This window comes from Boleophthalmus pectinirostris, unplaced genomic scaffold (assembly GCF_026225935.1).
Source record: "Boleophthalmus pectinirostris isolate CB_2022bp ecotype Guang Dong unplaced genomic scaffold, ASM2622593v1 HiC_scaffold_15, whole genome shotgun sequence".
In the NCBI taxonomy this organism is placed as follows: Eukaryota; Metazoa; Chordata; class Actinopteri; order Gobiiformes; family Gobiidae; genus Boleophthalmus; species Boleophthalmus pectinirostris.
Genome location: NW_026571070.1, coordinates 3,007,846 through 3,030,877, shown reverse-complemented (window position 1 = coordinate 3,030,877; position 23,032 = coordinate 3,007,846). Strand labels below are relative to the sequence as shown.

Genomic DNA, 23,032 nt, shown 5'->3' with positions numbered 1-23,032 from the left:
GCACTTTCAATGCATTTTTCTCTAAAGTCGTATTTTGCGAGTACTAACCCATTAACTATTTTCAGGTTTTTATTTTCAGGTTTATTTCAGTCCAAATGTCCAAATCCAAATGTAATAATCCAAATGCAGGAAGGAAGTGATGTGGCTCTGTGTCCTGGACCTGACACCAGCTGTTTTCATGAGTCATGGTCAATTCAAGTCAAGTCAAGTCATGGGGCCATTGCACTTTCTCGTTTTGTTTTGAGGCAATAAGGATATTTTTAGTTTTACTTAATGACTTGATATTTTTGCACTTTTGTAGCTAAGGTCCTAAATTTACCATTTTGTATGTCCATAAAGTTGTTTATACATGTTTACTGTGCGTTTTGTATCAAAGAGTGTGAATTTTATTTTCCGTTTTCATGTGTATTTCTGGTCCTGTAGCTTTTATTCATATCATCCATGACACAACTACAGCAGCAGATTGTGAAATAACAGGTTGTACTGAAAAAAAGGATGTATAACACTTCATTAGGGAGTAAAAGGGAGAGTCTTAAAAGCATAATTAAGAAAAAAAAATCCAGACGAGGACAAATGTACTATAATTGCCTTTAGTAACTTTATTCTGGGAGCTGTAAATACCTTAGTGTTTCACTGTAAACTCGGTGTATCTGACCCTGTTCTCACCCCGCGCCAAAGTCACGGCTCAATCAGCCCCGGTGTGAATACAGAACAGAAGAATTACAAACATTACCGGGTTTTTTACATCATCCTGTTTTTTGACCCCTGCCTCTCTCCGTAGGACATTAACTGTAACACGCGGGGTAGAAACGTGTGGTAGAAACTTGGAGGTTTGAGGTGGTGCGGTAGAAACGTGGAGGTTTGAGGTGGTAGAAACGTGGAGGTTTGAGGTGGTAGAAACGTGGAGATTTGAGGTGGTGGTAGAAACGTGGGTTTGAGGTGGTGCGGTAGAAACGTGGGGTTTGAGGTGTGGTAGAAACGTGAGGTGGTGTGGTAGAAACGTGGGGTTTGAGGTGGTGTGGTAGAAACGTGGAGGTTTGAGGTGGTGCGGTAGAAACGTGGGGTTTTGAGGTGGTGCGGTAGAAACGTGGGGGTTTGAGGTGGTGCGGTAGAAACGTGGGGGTTTGAGGTGGTGCGGTAGAAACGTGGGGGTTTGAGGTGGTGCGGTAGAAACGTGGGGGTTTGAGGTGGTGTGGTAGAAACGTGGGGGTGTGAGGTGGTGTGGTAGAAACGTGGGGGTTGAGGTGGTGTGGTAGAAACGTGGGGATTTGAGGTGGTGCGGTAGAAACGTGGGGTTTGAGGTGGTGTGGTAGAAAAGGTGGTGTGGGGTTTGAGGTGGTGTGGTAGAAACGTGGGGGTTTGAGGTGGTGCGGTAGAAACGTGGGGGTTTGAGGTGGTGTGGTAGAAACGTGGGGGTTTGAGGTGGTGTGGTAGAAACGTGGGGTTTGAGGGTGTGGTTGGGGGTTTGGTGGTGTGGTAGAAACGTGGGGGTCTCAGGTGGTGTGGTAGAAGGGTTTGTGGTGGTGGTAGGTGGGGGTTTGAGGTGTGCGGTAGAAACGTGGAGGTTTGAGGTGGTGCGGTAGAAAAACGTGGGGGTTTGAGGTGGTGTGGTAGAAACGTGGTTCTGAGGTGGTGTGGTAGAAACGTGGGGGTTTGAGTGGTGCGGTAGAAAACGTGGGGTTGAGGTGGTGCGGTAGAAACGTGGGGGGTGAGGTGGTGGCGGGTAGAAACGTGGGTGAGGTGTTTGAGGTGGTGCGGTAGAACGGTGGGTGAGGTGGTTTGAGGTGGTGAAACGTGGTAGAAACGGTAGAAACGTGGGAGGTGGTTTTGAGGTGGTGGTGTGGTAGAAACGGTAGAAACTGAGGTGGTGTGGTAGAAACGTGAGGTGGGTTGAGGTGGTGTGGTAGAAACGTTTGAGGTGGTGCGGTAGAAACGTGGGGGTTTGAGGTGGTGAGGTGGTGTGGTAGAAACGTGGAGGTTTGAGGTGGTGGTAGAAACGTGGGGTTTGAGGTGGTGTGGTAGAAACGTGAGGGTTGAGGTGGTGCGGTAGAAACGTGGGATTTGAGGTGTGTGGTAGAAACGTGGGATTTGAGGTGGTAGAAACGTGGGGTTTGAGGTGGTGCGGTAGAAACGTGGGGTTGAGGTGGTGCGGTAGAAACGTGGGGTTTGAGTGGGTGGGTGGGGTTGAGGTGGTAGAAACGTGGGGTTTGAGGTGGTGTGGTAGAAACGTGGGATTTGAGGTGGTGTGGTAGAAACGTGGGGTTTGAGGTGGTGGTAGAAACGTGGGTTTGAGGTGGGTGGTAGAAACGTGGTGAGGTGGTGTGGTAGAAACGTGGGGGTTTGAGGTGGTGTGGTAGAAACGTGGGTGTTTGAGGCGGTGTGGTAGAAATGTGTGGGTGGTGTGGTAGAACGTGGGTTTGTGGTGGTAGAAACGTGAGGTTTGAGTGGTGTGTAGAAACATGAAGGTTTGAGGTGGGTGGTAGAAACGTGAGGGGTGGTAGAAACGTGAGGTGGGTGGTAGAACGTGGGGGGTGAGGTGGTAGAAACGTGGGGGTTTGAGGTGGTGCGGTAGAAACGTGGGGGTTTGAGTGGTGCGGTAGAAACGTGGGTTTGAGGTGGTGCGGTAGAAACGTGGGGTTTGAGGTGTGGTAGAAACGTGGGGGTTTGAGGTGGTGTGGTAGAAACTTTGTGGGGTTTGAGGTGGTGTGGTAGAAACGTGGGGGTTTGAGATGGTGCGGTAGAAACTTCGTGGGGTTTGAGGTGGTGTGGTAGAAACGTGGGATTTGAGGTGGTGCGGTAGAAACTTCGTGGGGGTTTGAGGTGGTGCGGTAGAAACGTGGGTTTGAGGTGGTGTGGTAGAAACTTTGTGGGGGTCTCAGGTGGTGTCGTAGAAACGTGGGGTTTGAGGTGGTGCGGTAGAAACGTGGGATTTGAGGTGGTGTGGTAGAAACGTGGGGGTTTGAGGTGGTGCGGTAGAAACGTGGGGGGAGGTGTGGGTCCGTGAGGGCATCTGGGTGAATCTGCTGCAGTCGTTTAACTGGACAAGAAGAGGATGAATAATTCAGAGGGACAGAGACGAGGCCGAGTGTGTAGAGGCCGGAACTAACAACCTACACCAGAGAACGAGAGAACAGAGGGAGAGGGAGAGGAGGCCAAGTGTGTAGAGGCTCTAACGACTGAATCCAGAGAACGGAGGAAGAGAGAGGAGGAGATAGGGAGAAGAAAGGGAAGGAGAGAGAAAAGGAGAGAGAAAAAACTAAAGAAAAGAGAAAAAGGAAAGAGGGAGGGGAGAGAGCGAGAAGACAGGGAGGAAAGAGAGAAAAAAAGGAAAGAAGGAGGACAGAGAGAGAGAGGAGGGAGAGCGTGGAGAGAGAAAGGGAGGAAGGAGGAAGGGAGAGAGAGAGAGGGAGTGAGAGAAAGACAGGAGAGAAGAGAGGGAGGGAGGGAGGAAGAAAAGAGAAAAAGGAAAGAGGGAGAAGAGAGGGCAGAAAGAGAAAATAAAGGAAAGAGGGAGGACAGAGAGAGAGAGAGGAGGGAGAGCGGGAAGAGAGAGAGAGGAAGGAAGGAGGAAGGAGAGAGAGAGAGCGAGGGAGTGAGAGAAAGACAGGAGAGGAGGGAGGGAGAAAGGGAGAGAGGAAGAAAAGAGAAAAAGGAAAGAGGGAGAAGAGAGGGCGGAAAGAGAAAATAAAGGAAAGAGGGAGAACAGAGAGAGAGAGAGAGAGAGGAGGGAGAGCGTGGAGAGAGAGAGGAAGGAAGGAGGAAGGGAGAGAGAGAGAGAGCGAGGGAGTGAGAGAAAGACAGGAGAGGAGGGAGGGAGAAAGGGAGAGAGGAAGAAAAGAGAAAAAGGAAAGAGGGAGAAGAGAGGGCGGAAAGAGAAAATAAAGGAAAGAGGGAGAACAGAGAGAGAGAGAGAGGAGGGAGAGTGGAGGAGAGAGAGGAGTGAGGAAGGCAGGAGAGAGAGAGAGGGAAAAGAGAGAAGGAGGGAATGAGGAAAGAGAGGAAGAGATAAAGAGAGGGAGACAGGACAGGAGGGAAGAAGAGGAAGAGAGAGGAAGAAATAAGGAAAGAAGAAGAGGAAAGAGGGAGGAGAGAGAGGAGGGAGAGAGAAAGAGAGAGAAAGGGAGAGAAGAGAGAGAGAAAGAGAAACAGAGAGACAAAGAGAGACAGAGAGAGAATATGGAGAAAGGGAGCAAGAAAGAAAAAAAAGAGAAGGAAAGAGCGATATCTAAGTTCAATTATCAATGTCCACTACTACTACTACTACAATTAAAAAAAAATATCTGACAAATATTCTACTGACAATTGGGGAAAAAAAAAAGAAAATGACGAGTTGAATTAATTTGGAAATACAACTTGTAGAAAAATATTGCAAAAAAATCTGGTAATAATCCTTTTTTCCATCATATTAACTGATCCAGATTTAATTTTTTTCATCTTTTATTAAAAACAGAATAAAATTGATGTCCATTTCCATCTTAATTAAATACAGATTTCCAAAAGTCTTCGAGAGAGACCGAGAAAGAGAGAGGGATGGATGGATGGAGAAAGGAAAGAGAGATCGTGGCGGGAGGAAGAAAGAGGGAGAGGGAAAGAAGAAGAGGAGAGGAGGAAGGAGAAAGTGCGAGAAACAATGAAAGGAGTGAAAACATAAGCTGGAGAACAAGAAAGGGTAGATCGGGAGGATGAGAGAAAAATGATGGAAAGAGGGAGGACAGAGAAAGAGAAAGGGAGTGAGAAAAGGAGGAAGAGAAGTATATTTGCTGTCCACTCGTTCACGGTTGGATCTGCAGTTATTGTAGAAATATTGAAGATGGATTTTTTTCTTTTTTTTCTTCTTCATTTAAAAGAAAAAGTGTCCTTGAATTTCACCTCATGTCGAGTTGAAACACGAAGCTGGAGATTTGTACAAAATTCTGTCCTCACTCACACCTCTTACACTTACAAGTACTTTTTTACACTAGCACTAGAAGTAGTACTAGTCGTTGTTGCTGTTGCAGTAGATCTAGTACAAAATGTAGTAGTAGTAGTAGTAGTTGCTGTAGTAGTAGTAATAATAATATCAGTTGTAGTTCGAGCAGTTGTAGTTGTAGTAGTAGTAGTATTTCTTGTAGTAGTTCTTGTGGTAGTTGTAGTAATAGCTGTTGTAGTAGTAGTAGTAGTAGTAGTAGTAGTAGTAATAATATCAGTTGTAGTTCTAGCAGTTCTAGTAGTAGCAGTTGTTGTAGTAATAGTTGTAGTAGTAGTAGTAGTATTTCTTGTTGTAGTAGTTCTTGTGGTAGTTGTAGTAATAGCTGTTGTAGTAGTGTAGTAGTAGTAGTAGTAGTAGTAGTAGTAGTAGTAGTAATAATATCAGTTGTAGTTCTAGCAGTGGCAGTAGTAGCAGTTGTTGTAGTTCTAGTTGTAGTAGTTCTTGTGGTAGTTGTAGTAATAGCTGTTGTAGTAGTAGTAGTAGAAGTAGTAATAGTTGTAGTAGTAGTAGTAGTAGTAGTAGTAATTTATTTATTTGTATTATTATTATTATTGTTATTATTATTTATTAGTTCATCTATTTTTTGTGTATTTTTAATTATTATTACTATTATTATTATTATTGGTATTCTTATTAATTTCTTTATTTTTATGAGTTCATTTATTTTGTGTGTATTTTTTTTTTATTTGTTGTTATTATTATTATTATTATTATTATTTATTAGTTCATCTATTTGTTGTGAATTTTTATTATTATTATTATTATTATTATTATTATTATTATTTTATTAATGTACTTATTAATGTATTTATTTTTTTGTTATTATTTATTATTTTTTTCACCCCAGTTCTCTGCGTCCCTGTCGCAGCAGTGAAAGGTGAAAGGTGAAAAGTGGGCGTGTCTTTTCTCACCTGGTCAGAAACTCCACCACAGCGTCGCCCAGAAACTCCAGCCTCTCGTTGTGGTTGATCCTGAAAACACCAAACACACAAACACAAACACACACAAAACGATGAGAGACGCTAATTATTCGCTGGTTTAATCACAGGATTCTAATTTAAGACGTTTTTTTTTGTTTTTTGACACGAGGAGGTGCGACGACGACGAGACGACGACAACCTGAAAATGAAAACGCCGCGCACGTGTCGAAACAAATAACAAACGTGCAACTTTGGAAAAAACAAGAAACGAGGGAAAAGTTGCGAGAAATTGTTTGTTAAAGTGTCACTGTGTAACTTTAGGGGTGCAGGGTCCGTCGCCATGGAGATACAGTTGCTCTGCTTGGAATTTTTCACAGTATGAGATTAAATTTATCTATTTCCACGCCGGTTTACGGGTCAGATTTGTGGAGAGGAGAGCCCGCTGACAGTAGAAAGTTTAATGCCATACTGCGGGACATTTCATGGACTCTTAACAGTAGTACTAGTAGTAGTAGTAGTTGTTGTTGTTCTAGTTGTCGTAGTAGTAGAAGTAGTTCTAGTTGTTGTAGTAGTAGTATTAGTCATACTAGAAGTAGTAGTTTTTGTTGTAGTAGTAGCAGTAGTAGCAGTAGTAGTAGTAGTAGCAACACTAGTAGTAGTTGTTCTAGTTGTAGTAGTAATAGTAGAAGTAGTAGTAGTAGTTGTTGTTGTTATAGTAGTAGCTGTTGTAGTAGTAATTGTTGTAGTAGTAGTAGTAGCAGTTGTTATTGTCCTAGTTGTAGTAGTAGTAGTAGTAGTAGTAATAGTTGTAGCAGTAGTTGCGGTTATTGTTCTAGTTGTAGTAGTAGTAGTTGTATTAGTAGTAGTTGTAGTAATAGTTGTAGTAATAGTTGTAGTAGTAATTGTCCTAGTTGTAGTAGTAGTAGTAGTAGTAATTGTCCTAGTTGTAGTAGTAGTAGTAGTAGTAATAGTTGTATTAATAGTAGTTGTAGTAATAGTTGTAGTAGTAGTAGTAGTTATTGTCCTAGTTGTAGTAGTAGTAGTAGTAGTAGTAATAGTTGTAGCAGTAGTTGCGGTTATTGTTCTAGTTGTAGTAGTAGTAGTTGTATTAGTAGTAGTTGTAGTAATAGTTGTAGTAGTAGTAGTAGTTATTGTCCTAGTAGTAGTAGTAGTTGTTGTTATTGTTGTAGTAGTAGTAGTTGTATTAATAGTAGTTGTAGTAATAGTTGTAGTAGTAGTAGTAGTTGTTGTTATTGTTGTAGTTTTAGTAGTAGTAGTAATAGCTGTAGTAGTAGTAGTAGTAGTAGTAGTAGTAGTTGTAGTAGTAGTAGTTGTAGTAATAGTTGTAGTAGTAGTAGTAGTTATTGTCCTAGTAGTAGTAGTAGTAGTAGTAGTAATAGTTGTAGCAGTAGTTGCGGTTATTGTTCTAGTTGTAGTAGTAGTAGTTGTATTAGTAGTAGTAGTAGTTGTTGTTATTGTTGTAGTTTTAGTAGTAGTAGTAATAGCTGTAGTAGTAGTAGTAGTAGTAGTAGTAGTAGTTGTTGTCCAAATATTTTCCCTTGTGGATCAAAAAATTTGGTTTAAGTTTAAAACTAAGCCCAGAAGAGTCAGGTTTGTGGAGATGCGAGCACGTTCACAGTCAGTTTTTCAATGTGATAAAAACAAAACAAAAAAAACATTTTTTTTTTTCTTTTTTGACCTTAAGAGCTACATTTTTCTGTCCATATTTCCCTCAAATACATGAAAATAAAAATAAACTAAAAATATCGTTTAGAGTGAAGCGCCTGTGTCCCGCTTTTATTAAAAAAACGGCGAGAGCTTCGTTAAAATGATCCCGTTTTGTTTCCGTGGAGATGTCTTTCCCTTCACAGCCGGACTTAATTCTGCTGCCAGCGTGCGCCCGGGCCGGACTAATCACCGGACGAGCGCGCGTGATTGGACGAGGGCGGGCGGGGGGGGCAGATAGGGCTCGGCAGGTGAGCACTTACCTGGACGGGGAGGGGTCGTCCTGCCCCAGTCGAGACATGATATTAATCAGAGTGTTGATTCCTGGAATAAAAACACGGAGAGAGAAAAGAGGAGAGAGGAGAGAGGAGAGAGGAGAGAGGGCAGAGAGGTGAGACGAGCGGGGGGTTAAAACCAGATAAAACACACAAAAAAAGGAGAAGCTTGATTGGATTAACAGTGTGGGTTTGGTTTAAAGATGCACTAAGGAACTTTTCTAATCCGTGTGTTGTTCGTTCATTCGTTTTTCAAAATAAAACCAAAAATAAGAAAAGGAAAAAGCAACGGTTTTCTTCATTATTTGTCTCTAAAACCAAAAAACAAAAAAAAAACAAAAAACAGATTTCTCATCAGGAATAAACCAGGACTGAAACAGGACTAAACCAGGACTGAACCAGGACTGAAGCAGGACTAAACCAGGACTAAACCAGGACTAAAACCAGGACTAAACCAGGACTGAACCAGGACTAAACCAGGACTAAACCAGGACTGAAGCAGGACTAAACCAGGACTAAACCAGGACTGAAGCAGGACTGAACCAGGTCTGAGCCAGGACTAAACCAGGACTAAAACAGGACTGAAACAGGACTAAATCAGGACTAAACCAGGACTAAACCAGGACTGAACCAGGTCTGAACCAGGTCTGAGCCAGGACTAAACCAGGACTGAACCAGGACTGAACCAGGACTGAACCAGGTCTGAACCAGGTCTGAACCAGGACTAAACCAGGACTAAACCAGGACTGAACCAGGACTGAACCAGGACTGAACCAGGACTAAACCAGGACTGAACCAGGACTGAACCAGGACTGAACCAGGACTAAACCAGGACTGAAGCAGGACTGAACCAGGACTCAAACCAAGACTCAACCAAGACTCAACCAGGACTGAACCAGTTCAGTCCTGGTTTAGGAGTTTTAGAGACAAATAATGAAGAAAGTAGTTGTTTTTTTTTCAGTTTCATATGAACTTTGCACAAGAAGTGGTTTAACAAAGACCTTTAGTATTTTTACTGAACCATATCGAATCCATTTGAAATATATCGTATCGAATTGAAACTGCACTGTATCGAGGTGTGTATCGTATCGGCGACTTCTGAACGATACCGACCCTAGACCCTCCGCCAGAAAAGTTACACAGTGCACCTTTAAAGCTCACAAGAGTATGTAAGATAATTAGTTTGATCAGATTTTGAATTTTAAACTTTGTCGAATTTCTCACTTTCTGCCTTGGCATCTTGGATCTTTCCCGCAAATTTTACACTCTGAATTTTGATTGTTGAAATTGAGGTTCTTGAAAATATCTGTGCTGAATATTTAAAAGGTTTGACTACCCCAAATAGAATGAAGGCTTTTTGAAGACCTTTTTAAAGACCACTTAAAGGTTGTATGGAGGATTATTATTTTTTTGTTTCAAATTGTCAATGAAAGTTTAAAATACCATTACAGAGATGCAGCAGCCTTGTAATTATGATGACCACAAAAAAATGAATGAAAATCTATCAACTGTGGACGTGTTGAGGCCAGATAAACATCAGCCAATAGAAAACGAGGCTCCCTCATTTTCTATTGGCTGTTAGGTTGTCAATCAAACTCCCTAGTGTAACTGACTCGCCGGTGCGTGGGGATTACATGGTTTATGCAGCAGTTCTTAGAGGCTTTTTCTAATTGTAGCTTCCTCACATTTCGCACAAAGTTTGTTGCGATGGCGGACGAGAATCCATGACCAGTTCGCCGCAAAAGAAAGTCAATTTTTGAGCTGAAAAAAGAAGAGAAGGGGAAAAGGAGCGAAGCAAAAGAAAGTCAATTTTTGAGCTGAAAAAAGAAGAGAAGGGGAAAAGGAGCGAAGACAAACTGAGGTGATTCCTGGAGATTCTTTCCAGCGATTGCGCAACTGAAGCAGACAAAGGGTCTAAAAACTGACGCATCGGTCGCTAAATTACTTCTAGACAGGTCACTTCAACAGTAATTCTGAACACGCGCTGGATGTAAACAAGGGTGATTTCTAGAGTAAAGAGGCGGGAGGACTGTTGCTGTATTTATCTTCCCTTTTTAAAAAAATCCTCTATACAACCTTTAAAAGAAAATTAAGACCAACATCGCTCCCATTATGCGGAGAAAAACACCAGATCCAAAGTACTGTTTGTGCATACTCCAAATTAGACGTTCATTCACCTTACGTTATTTCACGTTGTTTTTTTTGTTGTTTTTTTTAAACTACAGCCCGGTTGAGTTTACAAAAAAATAGGCTAATGAAATTTAAGACCTTTGTGAAAAAAATAAGACTTGGACAACATAATTTAAGACTTTTTAAGGCCTTAATTTAGGAACATGACATTAAAGAACTTTTTAAGACTTTTAAGACCTCGCAGCTGCACTGTTTTTATTTGGAATTTGAAACATACTGAAAATGTAAACTTACAATTTCAGCAACTAAAATTCAGAATAAAAATCTAAATCTAAATCTAATAGAACAAATTATCTTCCATACAAGAGTAAATTTTGCGTAATAATAGACTCTTTGGACTCACCTTTCTTCCTCATGTACATGTGGTGCACCTTCCGGTCTCCGTACTTGGGCTGCCTGATCCCGCAGTTGGACAGAGAGTTCCGGGCGTGGTCCGGGTTCATGCCGAAGTTCAGGTGGTGACTGGGGTGAGTCATGGCCAGCTGAAAAAACACACAAAAACAAAAACAAAAACAAGACATTAGCGCGAAGAAACGTCATGTTGTGAATTTTGAGGGGAAGTTCACACCTTTTCTGAATATAAACATTTTGCTACGAAAGACAGAATAGTTTAAAAAAGTTAGAATAGTTTAAAAACATAATTCACAATCAGTACAATTAGGGCTGGGCGATATGGATCAAAAAATATATATCGATATATTTTGCTGTATCTCGATATACGATATATATCTCGATATACGTTCAAGAAAAAATAACCCCCTAAAAGTGAAAACTGCAAAAACAAATCTGCCAAATTCCACAAGGTTTTTTTTTTTTTTTTATTGAAGTGTAAGAGGTCGACAGTTCATACAGGAACATTTAAGATTACAAAAACACTAATTACATAAATAATAATTTAACTGTCAAATAAAAGAAATAAAACATATTTCCTTCTTTTCATTCATAAATAAAACAACTAAACACAAGCTCATCTTTGCATTAACTCTGTTATCCAGACCAGAACCAGAACCATGAGCTCATTTAGCAGAAGAAGCTCAGGATGTTCCTTATTTTAACAGATCCATGTTCATGTCCATGTGAGGAGCTCTGAGGTTTAATCCCACAATCCACTGCAGATCAAACCCAACGTTTCCAAACACTATTGTACAAGTGACACTGCAGCAGATTATTCATTAAAATCTTCTGCATAAATAAACTTTACAATATATAAAACATAACGACTCTAGAGCCACATCAGCCCGTTTGAGATAATCATGTGTTTAATGCAGTTTTGCGCACGTGTGTTTACATTTTACAGAAACGAAACTTAAGCACATGGCTCATTTGCATAAACAGCACTTCTCACGCAGCTCAGCTCGTTCAGCTTCTTTCAGACTAAAGGACGAGACTCGGTGGAATATGAGGATGTGCTGCTGATGCTCTTGTCTGTAAATGGTGGAAAAGGTTCGTGGTGCTTGAAGCTTTTCACTGGCACCAACTTTCGGGAGACACGAGCGAACAAAATCAGGGAGGCGACGAGAGAGAGAAGGTGAGCAAGCGAAGCGGCGAAATCTGAATTGAATATAAGCATTAAATCGATATGTACGATATGTCAGAATTCATATCGAGTTTAAAAACGATCTCAATATATTTAAAATATCAAGATATCGCCCACCCCTAAGTACAATCTAGAAAAACTAAATGTCATGGAGATTAACAAATTATTGGAGCATGATAAGAAATTGGAATATTTGCTCACTGGTATTGGGAGACAGTAAAAATAATCATCATTATTGTGATTGTTTATTTTTTTTTTTTTTTTTTAAATATGGTTTGAACTCTTTGTTACTTATCCTTTTTTTTATTTGTGTATATTTTTATGCTCTATTATTATTATTATTATTATTATTATTATTATTTATTTTATTTATTTTTTTAATTAAAAGACAGAATGCAGTAATATTTCAACCAAGAGCGCCTTTAACAGATTTTTCTCCATGTGTTTGAGTAAAAATGTGTGTAAGCGTTCGGCTCCAGTCAAATGAAGCTCAGTGAGGCGAGCAGTTACGGGAGCGAATTTGGAATAGGAATTTATTTACGGAAAAAAAACTGTGAAATAAAAACAGCAGGATCGTGTAGATTGGGTTATTATTTTAAGACCAAAGTGAGGAGTGACATGAAAGGTTACGGAGAGAGGGGCTGATGTTTTTTCAGTACAAAGTGAATTGGAGCCAGAGCCGATGGAGTCAGGAGTGCGCCCATGCTCACTTCCTGTTTGGAACACAGCAGCTCTCTTCTCTCCTCTCTTCTGGCTCTCTATCCTCTTTTCTTTCTTTCTGTATCTCCACTCCTCTCTGTGCATCTATCCTTTCTCACTTCATCTCTCTCCATCCCTCTCTCCTCCTTTTTCCTCTCTTTTTTTTCCTTTATGTCTCTCTCTTCTCTTCTCTCCTCTCTTCTATTTCTTTCTCCTCTTTCCCTTCTCTCCTTCTGTATCTCTGTGCATTTCTTTGGCTCTCACCCTTTGTTTTGTTTTTTATCTCTCTTAAAATCCCTCTGTCCTTCTCTTCTTCTTCCCTGTATCGTTTTTTTCTCGTTTCCTATGTTATTAGGTTCTTTTTTTCAGACCTAGAGTGTTATTTCATACCTGACAGTTTCGACTGCTCACTAGCGTCTTCCTCAGAGTCACGTGATGTTGCTGTGACGTGTCCAGTCAATATCAATATCAACACACCAGTAAAACCGTACAGGAAACTCAGACAAATACTCGTTCACCCAAAAGACAAAATAGAACCGGAGCATAAATGTAATGTAATATACGAAATTCCCTGCATGTCCTGCAATAAAACACACATCGGGGAAACAGGGAGGGCGTTCAGTACACGAAAAAAGGAACATAGAACAGAATGCGAGAAGGAAACAGCGAAGGCGAAACACGAGCAACGAAAACACAAAGCAGAACAGGAACAACTCAAATCGGCCGTTTCTGACCATTGCAAAAGAGAGAACCACGTTATGGACGGGGACGGAGCAAACATCATTGGGACAGAGGAAAACAAACATCGCCGCTGGATTAAAGAAGCAATCGAAATAAGGAAACGTGCCCACAGGACTGTAAACCGGGACGAGGGGCTTTTTTACTCTCACACACCTGGGATACTGTCCTGAGGAAGTCGGACTGCAGATGGCGCTGTCGTCCTGCCTCCACCGGTAGGAAGACAGAGACAAAACCTGTTTAAATCAGCTGATCAGACACGTCACAGCAACATCACGTGACTCTGAGGAAGACGCTAGTGAACAGTCGAAACTGTCAGGTATGAAATAACACTCTAGGTCTGAAAAAAAGAACCTAATAACATAGAATATTGGAAGACCAAATGAATCTCATTGGACTATTTTCTCGTTTCCTCTTCTCCTTCTCCCCCAGTCCTTCTCTCCATTCCTCTCTCTCTCTCTCTGTTGTGTTTCTAAATCTCTGTCGTTCTCGTCTCTTCATATTTCAGTCGTTCTCGTCGTTTACACAGATGTCGATGTTCTGTTTAAACTCGTCGCTCTCTCGTCCTGACGCCGACGGAACCTGGGAGACAAACCGAGACGCGAGGAGAACACGCGACACCGGGAGTCGAACCCACAACCTCCTGACGCCGACACCAGGACAGGCTAACCACTCTGCCGCTGTCACAAGTTCGGGTGCAATTCATTCTTTTTATCAAACTATATTTAACTCTGCAAATGTCTCCGATCTGGCCAAGATTTTAAAACTTATATCAGGTTATTCATTTTGTTTTCATTTATTATCGACTTACGAGTTCTGAGATGCTTCATTCTGGTCTCGAGATAGTTTATTTATTTTATTTTATCGAGATAGTTTATTTATTTTTATTTTCACAGACTTGGGCCCCACTGAATCAGCAGCAGCGTAAAACAGTCACCAACCTGCGATTTTAAATTCAACAAACAAGTGAATCCGGTTGTAAAATTTGGCTTTTATCATTTGTGGCTTTTGTCCAAAATTAAACTGTTTTTATTTATTTTAAGTCCTGATTTTAGTCCTGGTTTAGATCTGGGTTTAGTCCTGGTTTTAGTCTTGGTTTTATCTTGGTTTAGACCTGGTTTAGTCATTGTTTAGAGCTGGTTAAGGCTTGGTTTAGACCTGGTTTAGGTCTGTTTTTAGTCCTGGTCTTAGTCCTGGTCTTAGTCCTGGTTTTAGACCTGGTTTAAGTCCTGGTTTAAGTCCTGGTTTAAGTCCTGGTTTAAGTCCTGGTTTTAGTCCTGGTTTTAGTCCTAGTTTAGAGCTGGTTTAGTCCTGGTTTTAGTCCTGGTTTAGGTCTGGTTTAGTTCTGGTTTTAGTCCTGGTTTTAGTCCTGGTTTAAGTCTGGTTTAGGTCTGGTTTTAGTCCTGGTTTAGGTCTGGTTTAGGTCTGGTTTTAGTCCTGGTTTTAGTCATGGTTTAGAGCTGGCTTAGTCTTGGTTTAGTCTTGGTTTAGTCTTGGTTTAGTTCTGGTTTAGTCCTGGTTTTAGTCCTGGTTTTAGTCCTGGTTTAGGTCTGGTTTTAGGTCTGGTTTTAGTCCTGGTTTAGGTCTGGTTTAGGTCTGGTTTAGTTCTGGTTTTAGTCCTGGTTTAGGTCTGGTTTTAGTCCTGGTTTAGGTCTGGTTTTAGGTCTGGTTTTAGTCCTGGTTTTAGGTCTGGTTTTAGTCCTGGTTTAGGTCTGGTTTAGGTCTGGTTTAGTCCTGGTTTTAGTCATGGTTTAGAGCTCTTTTTGTCTTGGTTTAGATTTGCTTTAGACCTGGTTTAGATCTGGTTTTAGTCCTGGTTTAGACCTGGTTTTAGTCCTCATTTTTTAGTACTTGGTGCCAACCCGAAAATTCAAATATCCAGACCGTAATTGATCCTAAAGAGGTCAGATTTTTAACAAATATACAGTAAAATACCAAAATAAGGCCAAGGACAGAGACACACTTCGATTTTAGACACATTTAGAAAGATAATTTGTTGTTTCGTGGCTCTTTAATGTCATACCTTCCTTCCTTTCTTTCTTTCTTTCTTTATTATGTGAAGAAAACTCAAACACAAACCCACATGATAATCCGTTCATATGAGAGTCGACAGTCTGCTACATTTCCCCTCTGTCTGTGTCTGTCTCTGTGTTTTTGTCCAGTGTGTGTGTGTTTTTTTCTTGTTTTTTTTGTGTCCACAGTGTCACAGATCTCTGCTCTCTCCATGTTTGTGTTTCAAATGTCCAGTTTGTGTCAGAAGCAGCTGCAGCACATCAGCCACAAACTAAAAATACACCACGGCTCATACACACCACATATATTCCACTATTAAACATATATATACACAATATTATTACGCTTTTGAACCGTTTTATATTCACACCTTCTTTTAATTCCACTGGAAAACTGTCCCGTCGTTTAACTCCACACACCGGAGCACGAAAGATTTTTCTCGGTTGTCCGCGCTCTCACCGGTTTGAAGTTTGTTTTGCCTCTCAAATTATAAACCTCTTCCCTCTCAGTAAAAAGTTTTGAATGTTTTCAGGTTGAGATTTTCTTATTGGGCTTAAACAGCAGTTGAAAGGAAACTACAGTCTGTCTGAAAATGTCTGTAGATTTGATTTTAGGAACAGTGCTGTGGTCTGATCCAAGTATCAATCATTTTTGGTTGACTAAGAAACAACAACCCGTTAACTGACTAAAAGATTAAATATCTGCAGGACTAGAACTGAATATCCATTTTATAGAGGTTCTAAAATCTTTTTTTTTTTTTTTTTTAAATAATCCCTAACATAGCTAAAGTTTCATTTTTGCATTAATCTGTAAACGGGCTGGAATAGTGATTGACATTTTACATCAGATTCTAACCAAAACAGTGATAATTATCCTTAAAATTGGAAACATTTGCAGTATTCCTCTTCTTCCTGCCTCTGATTTTTGCAACACAAGATGTCATAAAATGGACGGATTTTGGTTTTTTTAAATTGTAAAAAATAAAATAACATAAAAAATATCCCACATGTAATTTTGATTTGCTGTAAATGAATTGGAAAGAAAACAGAACAAAGATGCTGAACAGTGTGTAGACGATTCTGTTATTTTCTCACTTTCACCAAATTCGATCTCATGAAATAAATTATTGCCAGGACTAAATATGATGGAAACCAAATGGAAATCAGGTCTATACCTGGTCCAAATCAGGTCAAAACAAGGTTCAAACCAAGACTAAACCATGTAAACTGGTCTAAACCAGGTCTAAACCACAGGGTCTCAAACTTTACCTAATCCAGTCTAAACCAGGTCTAACCCAGGTATAAACCAGGTCTAACCCAGGTATAAACCAGGTCTAACCCAGGTCTAAACAAGGTCTAAGTCAAGTCTACACCAGGTCTAAATCAGGACTAAATTAGGTCTAAACCAGGTCTAACCCAGGTCTAAAGCAGGTCTAAAGCAAGTCTAACCTGGGTCTACACAGGATCTCAAATGTTACCTAATCCAGGTCTAAACCAGGTCTAATCCAGGTCCAATCCAGGTCTAAACCAAGTCTAAACAAGTCTAAACCAGTCTAAACCAGTCTAAACCAGGTCTAAACAGGACAGATTTAAACCACAGGGGCCTTAAAAGTTACCTAAACCAGTCTAAACCAGTCTAAACCAGGTAAACCTAAACCAGTCTAAACCAGGTCTAAACCAGTCTAAACCAGGTCTAAACCAGGTCTAAAACTGTAATCCAGGTCTAAAAAGCGTCTTAACCACTCTGCACCACTAATGTTTTTATATTCTAGTTTTTTTCAGTGATGAGATTTGAAGAAAACTCTTTTCTCACATAAAATCTCCACATTTTCCAGGCTCAGTTTTTATCGGTCACATTATAAAACCGACGGGAAAAGTGAATGACATTTTACCTCCCAGATTCTCCCCGTTCACCTTTTGCCCGCTCTTGGTCCTGTGTTGCGTCTTTCAAACTCCACCTCCCAAACACTGACACTCATCCTTGAAATCGTAAACATTTCCAGTATTCCTCCTCTCCATACCCTTCTGTCATAAAACAGATGGACTTGGTTCTTTAAAATTGTAAAAATAAATAAATAAATAAAAATCCCACATGTAATTTTGACTTACTAACAATGATTCTTAAGAGTGTGTTGTAGACGATTCTGTTATTTTCTTTCTCACTTTCATCAAATTCAGTCTCATGAAATAAATTATTGCCAAAACAGGAAAGATTCTAAATATAATGGAGAACAGATGGAAATCGGGTCTATACCTGGTCCAAATCAGGTCAAAACAAGGTTCAAACTAAATCCAAACCAAGACTAAACCATGTAAACTGGTCTAAACCGGATCTAAACCTGGTCTAGATCAAGTGTAAACCAAATGTAAAACAGGTCTAACCCAGGTCTAACCCAGATCTAAATCACAGGGTTTTAAAAGTTACCTAATCCAGTCTAAACCAGGTCTAAACCAGGTCTAAACCAGGTCCAAACCAGGTCCAAACCAGGTCTAAACCAGGTCTAAACCAGGTTCAAACCAGATCTAAACCAGGTCCAAACCAGGTCTAAACCAGGTCCAAACCAGGTCTAAACCAGGTCCAAACCAGATCTAAACCAAATTTAAACCAGATCTAAACCAGGTCTAAATCACAGGGTTTTAAAAGTTACCTAATCCAGTCTAAACCAGGTCCAAACCAGGTCTAAACCAAGTCTAAACCAGATCTAAACCAAATTTAAACCAGGTCTAATCCAGTCTAAACCAGGTCTAAACCTGGTCTAAAAAGAGTCTTAACCACTCTGCACCATCTAATATTGTTAAAATTCTAGTTTTTTTCAGTGATGAGATTTGAAGAAAACTCTTTTCTCACATAAAATCTCCACATTTTCCAGGCTCAGTTTTTATTTAAACCGACTGGAAAAGTGAATGACATTTTACCTCCCAGATTCTCCCCGTTCACCTTTTGCCCGCTCTTGGTCCTGTGTTGCGTCTTTCAAACTCCACCTCCCAAACACTGACACTCATCCTTGAAATCGTAAACATTTCCAGTATTCCTCCTCCTCCTCCTCCTCCTCCTCTTCCTCCTCCTCTCCTTCTTCCTCTTTTGTCTCTCCGTCTGTTCCCTGTGAATGGGATTATATCATGGGATTGCGTCAGGGTTGTGCGCGGCGTCTCCGTGACACGGGTCCAGGACTCCGGGACCTGGGCTCTGGTCTCGGTCTCGGTCCCGGTCCCGTCTCTCTCCGGGTGACAGGACGTTGCATCGGGTTTGCGTTGCGAGAAAATTTGGCAAAAAATAGTGACGCTACAGTCTGCAACCCCGCTAAAAACTCGGAAAATACTCGACATTTTCCACTGAATTTCAGAGATTTCATTGTTAAAATATTCCAGTGGAAGTGTTTTGTTTTGAGTGCGGATTCAAAACTGAACAGGAAACACTTTGGTCAGTTTGTCTTAATAAAACACGAGCACAGATTTAATTTTTAATGAACAGTTCTGGGCCTGATTTTTAACGTCGTAAAAAAGAGAAAAACAGAAATAGTTCCAAAGTTATTTCACATTTTGATTAAAACTGTATTTATTCAATTCCAGGGGAAGAAATACCTAGAAAAACAGGCGTTGTGACTGTGAGCGGGGTCGCCTCTCCACAGATCTGACCCGTAATACAAACTTGCCCCTTTAACAAAAACTGAAATCATAATCATAAATCCTGTACCTGATTTTTCGTGTCTTAAACACTTGAAAAACAAAACTAGTTGCAATTTTTGAAATACAATGTGATCTGGACCAAACTGGGGTCTAAACCAGGTCTAAACCAGGTCTAAACCAGGACTCATTAAAACCAGGACTAAACCAGGACTAAACGAGGTCTAGACCAGGACTAAGACTAGACTAAACCAGGTCTAAACCAGGATTAAACCCAGACTAAACCAGGTCTAAACCAGGACTAAACCAGGTCTAAACCAGGTCTAAATCAAGACTAAACCAGGACTAAACCAGGACTAAACCAGGACTAAACCAGGTCTAAACCAGGTCTAAAACAGGACTAAACCAGGTCTAAACCAGGTCTAAACCCAAACTACAACAGGACTAAAACCAGGATGAAAACCAGGACTAAAACAGGTCTAAACTAGGACTAAACCAAGTCAAAACCAGGTCTCAACCAGGTCCACACCAGGTCCACATAAGGTCTAAACCAGGTCTAAATCTGAACTACACCAGGGCTGCACCAGGACTAAACCCAGACTAAACCAGGACTGTATCAGGTCTAAACCAGAGGCTAAACCAGGACTAGGACCAGGACCAGGGTCTAAATCATTTTACAAGAGAAATAGTCCGTACTGTGGAATATTCCTGGCAAAGCATTAACATCTCCATGGAAACACGCAGGTGACAGACTCTTCAACAAAAAACTTTCACCTTTAAATATAAAAATAACACTTTAAAGGTGAAAAAATACAGAAAAAAGTCAAAGATGTTTTGTTGTGAAATGTTTTACTTTGTGAATGAACGAAGCCTTTTCAGAAAATATTTTAGGAGACGCTCACGACTCCCTGTTTACCTCTGAAAAATTAGTTTTAATATAATTTTAACCAAAACGAAAATCAAAAATGTTGAATATTTAAACCATCTGTTGTTTTTCTCACTCAATTTTTGGATCTTTTGGTAATTTTTGGTTAATATTACGAAGCATTCTGGTTAAAAATGGTTGGAACAAACTGAAAAAAAACAAAGCAGGTTGTGGGTTAGACTCCTGATCTGTGAGTGGAATTTGCACGTTCTGCCTGTGTTCGTGCGGCAGAGTGGTTAGCCCGTCCCCTCCTCTCAGTAAAAACGGAATTACCACAAATCCGTGTGTCGTTCGTTCATTCGTTTTTCAATATAAAACCAGAAATAAGAAAACGAAAAAACAAAAATTTTCTTCATTATTTGTCTCCAAAACCAAAATGAAAAAACAGATAATGATTCGTTTTTTTTTCAGTTTTCGATTTTGTGTTTAAATAAAAAAATGTACGTTTCCCGTTTACGTGACTTCCGTGACTGTGACTTTTGCGCCGAATACGAACTGAACCAGGACTGAACCAGGTCCGGGACCACATCGGGACCAGAGTGGGTCACAGTAAAAAGCCACAACGGAAGTGACCGCGGGACTCTATTTTCCGACCAAGCGGCAAGTGAAGAAGAAGAACTACAACGTGAAACGAATCATGATAAAACAATAAATTACTTTTACTTATGTTTCCAAATTCTCCGTTCCTTTACTTTTCACGTTGTAGTTCTTGTGGTCACTTCTGTTGTGGCTTTTTAATGTATTGTGGCTTTTTGATGTGTTGCGGCTTTTTACTGTAATGTGTTGTGGCTTTTAATGTGTTGCGGCTTTTTGATGTGTTGTGGCTTTTTAATGTGTTGTGGCTTTTTAATGCGTTGCGGCTTTTTACTGTAATATCTTGTGGCTTTTTGATGTGTTGTGGCTTTTTAATGTGTTGCGGCTTTTTAATGTGTTGTGGCTTTTTAATGTGTTGCGGCTTTTTAATGTGTTGTGGCTTTTTAATGTGTTGCGGCTTTTTAATGTATTGTGGCTTTTTAATGTATTGTGGCTTTTTACTGTAATGTGTTGTGGCTTTTAATGTGTTGTAGCTTTTTGATGTGTTGCGGCTTTTTACTGTAATGTCTTGTGGCTTTTTGATGTGTTGTGGCTTTTTAATGTGTTGTGGCTTTTTAATGTGTTGCGGTTGTTTAATGCGTTGTGGCTTTTTAATGTGTTGTGGCTTTTTAATGTGTTGTGGCTTTTTAATGCGTTGCGGCTTTTTACTGTAATATCTTGTGGCTTTTTGATGTGTTGTGGCTTTTTAATGTGTTGCGGCTTTTTAATGTGTTGTGGCTTTTTAATGTGTTGCGGTTGTTTAATGTGTTGCGGCTTTTTAATGTGATGTGGCTTTTTCATGTGTTGTGGCTTTTTAATGTGTTGCGGCATTTGCATTTGTGTTGTGTTTGTATTTGTTGCGGCGTTTGCATTAAAATAGAGTCCCGCGGTCATTTCCGTTGTGGCTTTTTTTGGTGTGTTGTGGTTTTTTGTTGTGTTGTCGTATTTGCATTTGTATTGTGACTTTTTAATGTGTTGCGGCATTTGCGTTTGTGTTGTGGCGTTTGTATTTGTTGCGGCGTTTGCATTAAAATCGAGTCTCGCGGTCATTTCCGTTGTGGCTTTTTTTGTTGTGTTGTGGCTTTTGTATTTGTTGCGGCGTTTGCGTTCGTCGTGACCCCTCTCGGCTTCCGTAGAAAACAACATTATAACACGACTTAAAGCTACCAGAGTCCATTTTGTGTAATGCTGGACTTTTTAAAAACGAAGCAGGAAAACTGTGTTAAACTAATTGAGAGTTGTTGAGTGTGGATGGCCCTGCAGACGGGGAAATCTCTGTACTTCTTGTGCGTCAGAAGAAGCTGAGCCCTCTCCATCTTGAATCCTAATGGTGCATTTGACTTGAGGAGGCCATTTTGTGTCATTTCGCGCTCCTTCAGTTGGAGAGCGGCGTTTTGTACTTTACAGAGACTCTCATCTGCCCAGAACTTTTCACGAGAACCACCACGAGCCGCGAACATCAGAGCAAAAAAACAACTTCACCAGCACAAGGGTTTCAGCGAGTTTCATCTGGAAGTTACAGAAGCAGAAGCAGAGTTCCACTGGGATTTGGGAAAGAGGCTGGAAGTCGTGTTGTAAAAAGAAAGGACTTGGTTCTTTAAAACTCTAAAACAAAAAAATAAATAAATAAAACAAAAAAAAAAACCAAAAAAACCCACACACAGAGGAATGAGACCTTGTCAAAACAAGCTTCAAACCAGGACTAAACCAGATCTAAACCGGTCTAAACCAGATCTAAACCAGGTCCAAACACAGACCTAAACCAGGTCTAAACCAGGTCCAATCCAGGTCTATAAACCAGGTCTAAAAACCAGGTCTAAACCCGGTCTAAACAGGCCCAAACCAGGTTCTAAACCAGTTCCAAACCAGGCCCAAACCAGGTCTAAACCAGGCCTATAAACCAGTCCTAAACAAAGTCTAAACCAGGTCCAAACTAAGCCTAAACCAGGTCTATAAACCAGTCCTAGACCAGTTCTAAACCAGTTCCAAAACAGGACTAAACAAGGACTAAACCAGGTCTAAACCAGGACTAACCCAGGTCTCAACTAGGACTGAACCAGGACTAAACCAGGTCTATACCAGGTCTCAACCAGGACTAACCCAGGTCGAAACCAGGTCTAATCCAAGACTAAAACCAGGACTAAAGCCTAAACTAGCTCTAAACCAGGTCTAAGCGAGGTCTAAACCAGGTCTAATCTGGGACAAACCCAAGATTAAACCAAGACTAAACCAGGACTAAACCAGGACTAAACCAGGTTTCTCCTAAACCTTGTCTACATCAGGTCTAAACCGAGTCTAAACCCAAACTACTCAAGGACTACACCAGGGTGAAACTAAACCAGGTCTAACCCAAATCCAAACTAGGTGTAAACCAGGTCTACTCCAGGACTAATCCAGGACTAAACCAGGACTAAAATGGATCTAAACCACAAGGTCTCAACATTACTTAATCCATTCAAACAATTTAATATTTAGTTTTAAACAGTTAAAACTAAACTAAACCTAAAAACTTGAGACCTAAACTAGGTCTAAACCAAGTCTAATCCAGGTCTAATCCAGGTCTAAACCAAGCGTACACCAGGTCTATATCAGGTCTAAACCCGAACTACACAAGGACTAAACCAGGACTAAACCGGGTCTAAACCAGGTCCAGGTCCAGCTCCAGTTTGTTCTAAACACATTCAGGAAAAGTTCTGCTCCGTCCTGTCAGTGAGATTTATTTTTTTAGTATCGACACTTGTGAAAAATGAGGATCTAGTTTTGATTCTGGTTTTATTATCAATTACAATTTGACTTTTGATACTTTTTGACAAGTAGCAGCTTTTAACGTCGCTTTTTTTCCTGC

At 40.5% G+C, this 23,032-nt stretch overlaps 1 protein-coding gene across 1 annotated transcript in view; it reads right to left on the bottom strand.

The window, feature by feature from the left end:
* The window catches only part of drosha (drosha ribonuclease III), a 322,738-nt gene that overhangs the window by 175,286 nt on the left and 124,420 nt on the right, over nucleotides 1-23,032 (bottom strand). Inside the window, 3 exon segments of the mRNA XM_055151233.1 lie at nucleotides 5,881-5,940; nucleotides 7,878-7,938; nucleotides 10,423-10,561. Coding sequence (XP_055007208.1) covers nucleotides 5,881-5,940; nucleotides 7,878-7,938; nucleotides 10,423-10,561 — 260 coding nt within the window.